Source organism: Coenobita brevimanus, chromosome 105 (genome assembly GCF_032717465.1).
Source record: "Coenobita brevimanus isolate Jiangsu-jjx chromosome 105, ASM3271746v2, whole genome shotgun sequence".
In the NCBI taxonomy this organism is placed as follows: Eukaryota; Metazoa; Arthropoda; class Malacostraca; order Decapoda; family Coenobitidae; genus Coenobita; species Coenobita brevimanus.
Window position 1 is genome coordinate 2,655,101 of NC_137058.1, and position 12,557 is coordinate 2,667,657.

Genomic DNA, 12,557 nt, shown 5'->3' on the forward strand with positions numbered 1-12,557 from the left:
TATACCCTGATATTGTTCGATGCTTGATAGTATTTTGTTTCAGTATCAGTGTCTGTGCTCTGAAGTGTATGGGATTGGGAACTGTCTACAAGTGGCACCTACCCACAGGCACAGTATCGCAGCTCGGCAAGGAATGTGCGCCTACAGTAGCAATTAATATGCTGCAGAATTTGGTGTGTGTGTGTTAAGATTCGGTGATGTTTGAGGGTTAAGACCACAAAAACAGAGAATCACTGCCTTTCCTAACGAGTCTGCAATATGCAAACCGTAAGCAGTAATATAAACAAATCAAGATTTCTACATATTACTACTTACACTGTTCGTACTGCAGACTAGTTAGGTAGGGCAGTTACCGTATGTCTGAATGATGGGGAAGTTGTTTTAATAGACTCTATATATATGTACACACACACACACACACACACACACACACACACACACATATATATATATATATATATATATATATATATATATATATATATACATATACATATACTGTATAAATTTCTATATATCGGTCTAGCTGTCAGTCTACCTACATTTACCTATCTATATAATATACGGTACACATAAATATATGTATAATATATATACATATAAATATATACAGTATATAAACATATAGACTTACATAGAACCTCCTATATGGGTATGAGATGGGAAAGAACGTGCTGAGTTGAGGTATGTACATTTCCTGTACATTATCTACTATAATGGGGAGCGCGGTAGCTCAGTGGAAGGGTGTCGGGCTCGTAATCGTGAAGTTGCGGGTTCTCGCCTCGACCGGCGGCTGCTGTGCTGGGAAAGGCAGCGCTTTCCTGTCACCCTAGCAGGGTTATATGATCTAAAAAGGTCTACCTCGGGGATGTATGGTGTGAAGTTGTCCAACACTTCCCATGTAATTTAAATTATCTACTATAGTTTAGCCATAACAAGCAAGGCAATCTCAGTTTCAACTGATCTCAAGCGAGGTACATTGCAGTCACAGCCTCGTCCTTTATTGTGTGACACTGCTCTTTACTAGCTAAACCAATAAAACACTGAAGCCCATGTCAAGTAACGATTCATAAATTAATAATCTTTAAATTCTGAAGTACAATGAAACCACTGATCCTGACTTCAATGTACAATAACTGCATACAAGTGCTGAATTTATTACATTTCCTGTACAGTCATGGGAAACAAAATATCATATCAGAACCAAGTACTGTAATGAAATCTTGCTAGTCAACAATAGTAAAACTGCCATTAACTTCACTATTTCAGAAAACGTGTAGTAACAGCTTGGTTTCTGTACATTATCTAGATATAATAATGATAAAAAAAAATACTATTGAAACATTCCTGATAAATAATGTATAAATAATTTCAAATTTCACTCTTATTTCGGAACCTCATAACTACAGAAGCCGATCACTGTTCAAGACTGTGACTTGTCAATACTTTGGTTACGGAAGTGTTCCAATATGGTTTCACCCGAGCTGCTGGGGCAGTTGTTACGCACTGCCTGGAACAGCATCACCTCCTGTTTCAAGTTCTGCAGCATTTCAACTCTCCTTTGGTAGTCTGGAAGCTTCTGAATCTTTTCAGACTCGATCATTAAATCGATATACTCTTTGGTGGACAGTGGGTTTGGCTTGAGGGCAATTTTCTCTAGCCGTTCCACACACCTCTGAGCTTCCTGTATCTGGCTGATGAGATGGCGAGCATGTTGATTGATATCATCCTCTATACTTTTGACTGCTTTTTCTTTATCCTTAATTCCTTGCAAAGCAATATTATATCTCGCCAGAACCTGTTTAAGTGTGCGCCTTTCTTTCTTGGTTTTCCATTCAATCTTAAAGTCGGTGTTATTATGCACCTCCCACCAGCACTTCCCTGTGCAAACCCGACAATACTTCTTTGTCATAGCAGAACAGCGTACCTTGTCTTTATCATCCTTATAAGCACATGGATAGTGACATGTAAAATTGCATTTACTGCAATTTGTCACAAACTTTCCTTTCTCCAAGTTATGTTTCACAAAGTATGGAACATCCTCCTCAACAGTGTGGTCTTCATTTGCCTTCTTGTCATCACCAAAGTCAGCCAGCATTTGTCTCTCTTTTTTAAGAGCATCAAGCTTGTGAAGTCCAATATGAATCTGGGTTTGCAAACCACCTATTGTAATTTGAAGCCGAAGTCTTTCATCTAATACTTCCTTTGTTAAGGTCAAACTGACAGGATCGGTGTAACCAATCATGTTGAAAAAATTCTTCATGTTTTTGCGGCCAATATCCCAGTACAGTTTTTGAATACTTGCTGAATCATCATCATCTTCATCATCATCATTTTCATCTGCATTGCTGTCTTGTCCATCGCCTGTATTTTCATTACAGATACCTAATGCACTGTTGTTGAATTTATGTAATTTAACATAATGTAATCCAGCCTTGGAAATGGCATCGAGGACTGGAGGTGGTGAAGCATCTGCAAATGTGGCCATCACATGGATTTTATTCTTGATGTCTTTGCCAAACATTGAGCAGATGCCATCATATACATACCGCTGTGTGTGTGTCAGTCGGGAAGCGGAGGCTGGAGTTACAAAGCCAACTCCATTAATCTGGTCAATGCCATTATCTTGTTCAAAGAAAGCCTTCAGTTGGATCATCATTTTTTGATCGCGCTCAATACCTCTAGTGTCTCCGAATCCTGGAGTGTCAATCAGTATGTAATTGTACTGGAAAGGCATCCCTGGCATATGGTAAAATGTATAGGCTGTTATGTAATCAGTCTGACTGTCAGCTTCAGAGCGTTTTGGAGCATCCTCGTTTTCAAGGAGAATCAGCCTAAAGTCATCATCAAAATCTACGTTATAAATATGATTGATCATAGCATTGATAAGGGTGGTCTTACCAGAGCCTGTTGCTCCAACAACAAGAATTATTATGGTAGGATTTTCAGTTTTGTACCCTATAGTCTTCACCTGAACTTTATGTTCTGTATTCTGATGCTGGCCCTGCATTATTAACTTCCGTATATGTAGATCCTTAACAGTTCTGTAATGTGTGCTGAAGTCACGCTTTATCAAGATCTTGAGACTCTCCTGCTGTGCGGATGCAGCACAAGCGGTGGCCATGGCTTCTCCCAGTTCCCACTTCCTCCTCTGGAAGCATGGAAGAAAATGCTCTCACTGTTACATTTCCACGTAAAGTCACGTTTTAGTGTAAAATATGTTTCCAGACACAATATCACTGGCTCTTTGCAGTTTCTAAATATCAAGGAAATATGCTTGAAAAGTAGCTGGCTCCTATATAGGGCACCTTTTAGATTTAAAAGATTGAACTCAATTTATAAATCACCGGCCATTTTCTTCCTTAACCCAGAGGACTACAGCAAATTTAGCCCTATAAATACACACACACACACACACACACACACACACACACACACTACAGTGACAAATGCATTATAGAAAATTATTAGGAAGCTCTATGCAGTTACTGACGATATGACATTCACGTCCCTACATAACCATCCGGTAGAATAAGGTAAATGTACTTCCTTCAGATACTGTCAAACTTGAAAATGTGCTTAAAATCAACCCTGTTATTGCAGTTTCCATATTTACTTCATTTTTTTCCTCCTTGCACTTTTATCATAATCTCTCTCTCTCTCTCTCTCTCTCTCCTGTTGTAGATGCTAGATATTCTTACAGTCAACAGTGAGGTTCCTCAGGGTTTCTAGCCTTCCACTAACTCTCTCCATTCTTTTCATCAATAATCAGAATTTTACATCAAGCCCTATCCACTCATACAGTGAGGTCTCACTTCGCTCTACTTCTCACACCTTTTATCACAGTCCTTGCAACTGTTACAGGATGAAGCCTTGGTACTCCTGACTCCTGGCTCGTCTTTCATTTCTGACAAATAAAAAAAAAAAAAAAAAAAAAAAAAAAAAAAACGCTTTCAGTGGCCTCAAAATCGATCCTTCTATCTTTCAACTCGCCAAAATCCTCCGCATGACTATCCTGTTATCTTCAACAAAACATGAGTCAGTTCACCATCGCTCAACCTCCATGGTGCTTCTTTTCGTAAGTTCATCTTTCTTTCTATTTTTCTTTTTTACAGAAGATGAGCAAAGGATGGAAAAACAAATTAAATTACAGGTGTCTTCCATTTATAAAAAAAAAAAATTGTAACAATTTGACTTGAACGGCTGTAGCTTGAAGTTTGGGGGGAAACTATTTTGGGGAAGCGAGTTCCAAAGAGATGCAGTTCGGGGAATAAAAGAATTCTGATAGGAAGAAGTTCAGCAAGATGGCTATGTGACAGTCATGAGTGCTACCAGATGCAGTGTAACATGGAGGAAGGCGTATAGAGGTGGTAAAATGGATACAACTTTGTTTGTGTATATTATATAAAAGTGTATGTAAAATAATGCAAGAGTGGCAACACCCTTTCTTGCTTGTAGGGGAGGTAGTTCACTTGTTATTACAGGGTTATTAATAATTCCAACAGCTTTGTTACCTCCAAGAAGGTTATGTTTTCACCCCTGTCCATTTGTCTGTTGGTTGGTTTGTGAGCAAGATTACACAAAAACTACAAGACGGATTTCCACGAAACTTCGTAGAAGAATGGGCCTTGGCCCAGAACACACCCCATTAAAATTTTGTGCGGATTCGGAAAAAGGTGAGGATTCAGGATTTTTTTTTTTTTTTCACTTTCTTTAACATTGCGAGATAGGGCGCTGGAGGAGGTATGCACTCTACTGAGTGCCGTTCTAGGTTTGAATTTGTCCAGTTGTTTTAGTGCACCCTATCCACATCCACTCCACAAGGGTGGCCAGTATTCCAGTTAAGAACGCACATGATTTTTGTAAATTACAGCTAACTGTTCGTCAGTGAAGAAGTTACAGATTCTGTACAATAATAAGTTTCTCTGGAGAGGTTTTGCATGTGATCTAACATGAGAGGTCCAGCTGAGGGCACCGTTAAGAGAAACATCGAGAATTTCAATACTTTTAGAGACAGGAATATTTGTAGCACTGAAGGTAATATAGAATCACGAAATATCTGTCTATTAGTCAACTGTATATATTTGGTATTCCTAGTATTAAATGATACAATAATTGTCCCCAATGGGTGATCTTAGATAAGTCTTATTTTATGGAGATTGCTGTACTGAGTTGTGAGTAAGGGATATTAAACTTTGTGAATGGGTGTTTAAGTGTAAAGGAAGTGTTCAGTTATCTGCATATAAGTGAATGGGATTAAGGGTGACAAATAAGAAATCATAAATATGAAATAGGAACAGGGTTGGAGCAAAGACTGATCCTTGCAGTACACCAGCATTAATTGGGTGGAAATTGGAATGTACATCATCTACTTTTACCTTTCTGTCGCTGAGATATGAGGAAATCAGTGACACAAATGATGATAGACCATAGCAAGGGACTTTGGATAGCAGGGAATGGTGCCATACTCTGTCAAAAGCAAATATCAAGGGCTACTGCATGGATTACTCCATGTTGGTCAATTGACTGATGGATGATATGAGTCAAGGCACTGAGTATATCAACAATGTATCTCCTGTGGCGAAAACCAAACTGTCTGTCATTAAATAAGTTGCTGTATTCAAGATGTTTAACAATGTGCTTATTAATTACGGTTTCAAATACTTTACCAAGAGATGTGATAGCTATTGGTCTGTAATCAGAAGAGTCATAGGAATTTCCTTTCTTCATAATTGGAAAGATATTGACTTCTTTCCAAGAATTAGGGAATGAAAAAGTACGTATGCATAGTCTGAATAATTTATCTTGAACAGGAGCAAGATCTGGGAAACACTTTTTCAATACGATTGGAGGAATTCCATCTGGACCTGGAGCTTTGTTGGTTGGTACTTGTCTAGGATGGATTTTACGTATCTAGTTTGTATCTTAAGTGGAGCAATGTCGAGAGTCTAGTTCTAGTACATGGATGTTTTGACCAACTTCCTCTAAGGTAGAATTTCTGGCAAACGTACAGCAAGGATGTTTGCTTTTCTATGCGGGTTATTTATAAGGTGTCCATCTGAAGATTTTAGTAGGGGAATGCCTGGTGACTTGTTAAAGTTAGTATTGAAATAAATGAGAGCTGACCACAATATTCTATTGCCAATGGGATTATGGTTGTGAAGAAAGTTTGATTTAGCGAGACTCATTACTGCTTTTGCATGGTTTCTGGCAATTTTAAATTGACTGAGGGATTCACAGTTTTTTTTTTTTTTTTTTGTAAAAGTTATATGCTAAGGACTTTTGGGTCGCTGCTCTGGCAAAATTGCTGTTAAGCAATTCTGGGGGGTCCGATCTTTTAATAAACTGTTGACTGGGTACGAACAATTCCATAGGAGCTTGTATACGTCATTAATGTGGCACCGTGTAGAAATTATGTCCGTGGAGAAGAAAGACTCCCATGGAATATCAGCAAGTCACCCGTATCAAAGTGCCATCTGGTCACCTTGACTGGTTCAGAACGAGGAGGTTTGAGGCAACTGACTGAGGCTTTGATGATATTGTGATCAATGGGTCCAAGTGGTGACAGTACCTCAGTCCTGTATTGATCTGGGTTAACTCTCAGGAACAGGTCCAAGAGACAGGCGATATGGTCTGGATTTTTTTTTTTTTATTATTTTACCAATTGCGTGAGGTCAAACGCTTCTGCAAACAGGTTGCATTCTAGATCAGTATCGTCAGTTCTGGCAGAATGTAATAACAATTCTACATTATGGAAGTTAAAATAACCCAAAATGGTAATCTTACAAAGACCACCTTGTTTCTCTGGTAAAATTAGCTTCACAGAGGTTGGTAGACTGAAAATCTCCATGCAAACTGAGATTATACTAACGCTTAATAATCCCCGTGTGTGGTGTAAGATCTCACGCGTGGGTGGAATCATCAGATCATGAGACACTTCTTAATAAAGTGGAATCAGATGTACTTTGTCTCAGCAACTCGCTTCCTCTCACTGACTCCCTTCTGCGTGTCTGTCTTCTAAGCGGTGCCTCTCTCTCTCTGAATACTGCCACTGTGTTCCTTGCTCATCTCTACTGTCTACTTCCATCTTTCCCTTCATCATGGTAGCGTAGGTAAGTGGCACCCATCTTGCTACCCACTTAAATCCGTCCAACTTTCAAATGCAGAAGGTAATCATTATTACTCACTCTTTCATCCACTGTACATTCAACAGCTAGTTAACTATAGAACTTTCTTCCCATGCTTTTCTTCCCCACTGCAAATGACCTCCAGTTTCAGGAAAATGTTGTGTACAGATATCTCAAAATAGAGCATAGGTTGCTTTTCTCTTTCTTTCTTTTTAGCATGAAGGAAACTTTTATGTACATTGATTAAGGTCCTTCAGTATGGGTGGGGATGGATGGGTGCGCTGGAATGATGGTGAGGCATGATGGGAGTCGAACATTCCGTGAAGCTGAATGTTGCAGATGAATCGGTTGCTGTTGCATTTATGTTAATGCATAATCTTTTGCCCATAATACCTAAAGAGTTGAGAGAGAGAGAGAGAGAGAGAGAGAGAGAGAGAGTTATGGTTACTTCCACTGTAGTTCTCTCAAGAGTAACCAAAGGGAAACACTGCACTGCCAACCGGTACGGATATTTCGACATTTCCAAAGATCATTTAATCTAATTATACATGTTATTAGTGATCATCGACACAGGATAAACCTATTTCCTGCTTATAAGTCATGAAGTAGGAGGGATCCAGAGGCTGGAATAGGAATGTACAAAAGTATAACCACAAGGACAAGTGAAAAGGGCATTCAGTAATTCACTTTAAATACAGGCTTTCGAAATTCTTGGCTCTAACTCCGAGAACAATCTCTTACCATAAACTTTATAAAGCCGGTATGAAGGAGACCACTACGCATACCATCGACCACATTAAAACAAGGCTGTAATCCTCATGTGCGTCTCCTTGCATAAGTAATTTATCCATTCCGATTTTTCGTCAGTTCTACTTCAACTTCATACCTCACATATTCACGCTTTACTTTACTAAGACATAAATTTTAGCCATGTTCTCTATTTCAATATTTCACAGAGAGAATCAGTTCAGCTGTAGATACATCCTGTTTGCCCAACATCATTGTGATGATTTAAATTGTTTTCATTACAGATATATATAGACACAGACAGACAGACACACACACACACACAATATATATATATATATATATATATATATATATATATATATATATATATATATATACTTATAATGCAAATATTTTATTTTCACATACTACTAAGAACAGTATTTTTGGCTATCAGCATCTTATTTAAACAGTAAAGGATATAATTTCCTTTCCATTAAGTGGCTATTTCGCTTATCTAAAGAAAAAATATATACACACAGACTATGGTAGCACAGTTGTAGCACTTGACAGATCATGTAAGTTAACATGGAAATAATGTCTGATGGTCAAGTATGAACAGTACTTATGGCAGTCACTCTTATACCATGCTTGTATATTCGAAAGCTTGTTTTTATTTTTTATAATATTGTATTACCTGTTGATGCTCTTTACGGTTTTTATGGAGATTTTCTCATCATGCATACATACACACCTCATTTTAACAAAAAACAAAAAACAAGAACGCAGAATGGTGTAGAATATATAAGGTATGATAAGCAGACCATGTCAGGAAGGATCAGTCTCTCTCTCTCTCTCTCTCTCTCTCTCTCTCGTGTGCGTGTGTTGCACGACTAGCAAGAAGATAAAAAAAGGCGAGAACGGTGATAACCAAGCAATAAAAAAATTTGCTACTGATTTTTATCAGTACTAGATTTTCCATTGACCAACCTATAACGTAACTTATAAATAAGAAACACAATATGAATGACGTGGGTGGGGGCGCCCACTACCCACTCACTCGATGCAGGGCTACCCTTAGGTGAATCTACATTGAGTGACAAGCCGAATGGCTTTGTGTAAGCCACGAAACATTTACTATCTAAGGTTGCAACCAACCCATCTGTGGTGCAAAAGTAGTGGGTGAAGAGAGACAGGGAAAGACAGGAAGAGAGAATTCCTGCAAACAGACTAGAAGGGCTATAAGAAAAAAAAAAAAGTCAGAATACAAGACAGTAGCGAAGGAGTGATTGGGTACCCATGATCTGGAACACTGAGGGAATGGAAGGCATGTACAAGATATTCACAGAAGAAATCTGTCCAGAATGTGAGGTAGTGTCTGAGATTATGAAAAGACATAAGGGATGAAAAGAAATGCATTTTTTTTTTTTTTTTTTATGTCCGACTCTCGGCAAAGGCTTCAAGGCCTATTTCTCGGGCGCAGTGGCCTATCCCAAGACCCAATAGTCCTCCTACATCTCCACATGTCACCACTTCGGCGCTAACACCCACCGTCCATATTGAATACATGCTAGGGTTGTTTCATACAGGACTGGTATATTGGTATTAGCGGGGGTATTTTTACGACATGTCGGCGAGTCATCTGGTAGATCAGGAAAGTCAGCTTTTTGAGAAATTCCAATCCTCAAACTGTTCCCTGCCCCAACCCAGATTCGATCCTGGGTCCATTAGGACTGCAGGCCGCCTCTTTACCTGTTCAGCCACCGCCTTCCCCAAAGGAAGAGGTGAAACGAGCTGTGGAAGAGGAAGAGTAAGCATACAGTGGCTGGATGGAGAGCAGAGAATCGGAGCATTTGAAGAGACGGAAAAGAAAGTTACGTGTTGAGAAGAGAGAGAGTAAGAAAAGGGTGGATGCGTAAGTTAGAAGAAATCTGAGTGTAAAATGGAGGGAATATAAGAAACTGTTTTGGAGGTCAAGAAAGTAAGACAAAGTGATATGGGAAGTAGTAGGGGGGTGAAAGATGAAAATGGTAGAATGTTGGTGGAGAAGGGAGAGAAAGTGAACAGATGGAGAGAACAATTTAAGGCATTGCTAAACAAAGAGAATTAGAGTACTGGAAGTATGAGTTGCTGAAGGATGGCTGAGAGAAGAAGAGAGGTAAGAAAGAAGATATCAGTCGGACGTAAGGATCTGAACCAATGCAGAGAGTCAAAATGGGAGAAGCCCTAGGAATGAATGGAATGTGTGCGGAAATGTTGAAGTACTGGGTGGAGAGAGATGTGATATTATGGACGATGTGCTTACTGGCTTGGGAGGATGGAAGAATTTTGGAGGATTGGAGGTCACTTATAATAGTTCTTCCATACAAAGGAAATGGGGAAAGAGAATTGTGTAGCAAACACAGGCGTATCTTCTCAGTGTAAGAGGGAAATCATACGATAGGAAACTTGACAGAATCGGGAATGCAACCACCATAAAATGCTAATACCAGAGGTTTCCCCGCAGAATGGTCCTTTTCTTCGTGTGTGTGTGTGTGTGTGTGTGTGTGTGTGTGTGTGTGTGTGTGTGTGTGTGTGTGTGTGTGTTGGATGGGTGGAGGGATTGGTGGGGTTGGCAAGGTGGGTGGATGGGTTGAGTGGATGGGTGGGTGTGGCGGGACAGGGTGGATAGGAGGGTGGATGTTGTGGGGCAGGGTGGATGGGAGGGTGGGTGTTGTGGGGCAGGGTGGATGAAAGGGTGAGTGTGGAGGGGCAGGGTGGATGGGAGGGTGGGTGTTGTTGGGCAGGGTGGGTGTGGAGGGGCAGGGTGGATGGGAGAGAGGGAGCTGTGGGGCACGGTAGGTGGGCAGGGTTGGGTGGGTGTGGTGAGGCAACATGGGTGCATAGGATCGGTGGTGAGCGTGAATGAGAGAATGGTCAGGTTGGATGGGTGAGTGGGTAGTGGGAAAATAGTTCCAAGGTAAGAACAGGTCCATGGGGAATATATCCCTGGAAAAACGGGCCTAAGGAAGAGCATAGGTCCCCGGAGGTCTTCTCGCACAAGGGCAGTGGCCACCCAGGATTCCAGGCAATGCCAGTATGAAGATCATAAGGTTTTACCCAGGTAATGCCTGGTACCCCTGCTAGTACACACACACACACACACACACATACGTGCTACCCAAAAATTCCAGTAATTTGAATATTGTAGGGAAATAAGTTACCTTACTTCCTAGTTGTCATTGTCGCCTTCGAAGTAGTACCCTTGGGCATGTATACAGTGGTCCCAGCGTTTTTCCACGAGTCCATGCATCCCTGGAAGGCTTCAGGCGTGATGGTCTTGAGCACCTCCTACGATTCTGTCTGGATCTCCTCAATCAAGTCAAATCGACGCCCTTTCAGTCATAATTTCAGCTTGGGAAACAGGAAAGTCACACGGGGCAAGGTCAGGCGAATAGGGTGGGTTGGGAATGACTACCGTGTTAGTGGAAGCCAGGAACTGCTGGACAACAACTGATGTGTGGGTGGGGGCGTTGTCATGATGCAGGACCCAGTCCTTGTTCTTCCACTGTTCTGGACGTTTGCAGCGGATGATCTCCCTCAGACGCTGCAAAACTTCACAATAAAACTTTCCGCTGACAGATTGACCGGGTGGGATGAATTCCTTGTGAACAATTCCTTGGACATTGAAGAAAACAATCAACATTGACTTGACACTGCTGCGCCATTGGTCCGCCATTGCAAAACCGCCAAACCACTTACACACCACATTACAATAGTAAGTGTAGCTCAACAACACGTCCGCTCACAGACACGGCCGGGGCCACATTGACACACAAGGGGTGCTGCTGTTTCCTCCTAGTGGCAAAATGCAAAACTGCAAATGGTTGGCTCCCTCTGTTCAAAATACTGAAGCTTTTGGGTAGCACCCCATATATATATATATATATATATATATATATATATATATATGGCCAACTAAACATTGTATTATGTATTGTATATAAACATATATATATATATATATATATATATATATATATATATATATATATGGCCAACTAAACATTGTATTATGTATTGTATATAAACATATAAATTATACCGTAGTTTAATGTACAAATATCCATCCATGTCTCTGCTATTATCCTCTATTATAATAGAAGTTTGGGAAGGTATGCTTGTCTAGGATAACATTTAGTAAAGTGCAGCTGTGATGAGTGGGAAATGATGGGCCGCTGATGGTGACAGGGGCGCGGGTGACATCTTGTGCGGAGCGGGGACGGCTGGCTAGCAGACCCTACGTCTACCGGCCCTGGCCTAACCCTAGTGAAAGGCATGGATGCTCCACAGTCCTCTTCTCACCACGTTACACAACCAGCCCTCCGATGTTACCACAGTACAGTTTTATTTGTAATTTCTTATCACAAGACTTTATTAGGGATGATTACTGTACTTGACAAATATTGATTTAAATAGATTTTAACATACTGTATTCTGATGGGCATGCGGTACTTCTTGCTACCAACATGAATGTAAAACATATTTACAAATTGCAGAAATGTGTGTGGGCAACAATACGAAGTCAGAAGCCCAGGCGAGGCGTTTGCGTCGTTACCATAGCAACCCACACACCTCAACACGACGGTGCAGCAGTGCACCAAAAAATAATGGATGTCGTAATGCTTTAGTTTTTCATGACTGCTTAACAGTTCTTTGCTA

At 40.4% G+C, this 12,557-nt stretch overlaps 1 protein-coding gene across 1 annotated transcript; it reads right to left on the reverse strand.

Annotated features, from left to right (window-relative positions):
• Positions 1–1,423: 1,423 nt before the first annotated feature.
• LOC145416326 (uncharacterized) lies at positions 1,424–3,124 on the reverse strand. The gene has a single exon (XM_080285324.1). The coding sequence runs from the start codon at positions 3,122–3,124 to the stop codon at positions 1,424–1,426; it is 1,701 nt and encodes a 566-aa protein (XP_080141450.1).
• Between the last annotated feature and the right edge of the window lie 9,433 nt (positions 3,125–12,557).

Coding starts and splice junctions, on each gene's coding strand:
- LOC145416326 (XM_080285324.1), bottom strand. CDS start 3,124: ATGGCCACCGCTTGTGCTGCATCCGCACAGCAGGAGAGTCTCAAGATC.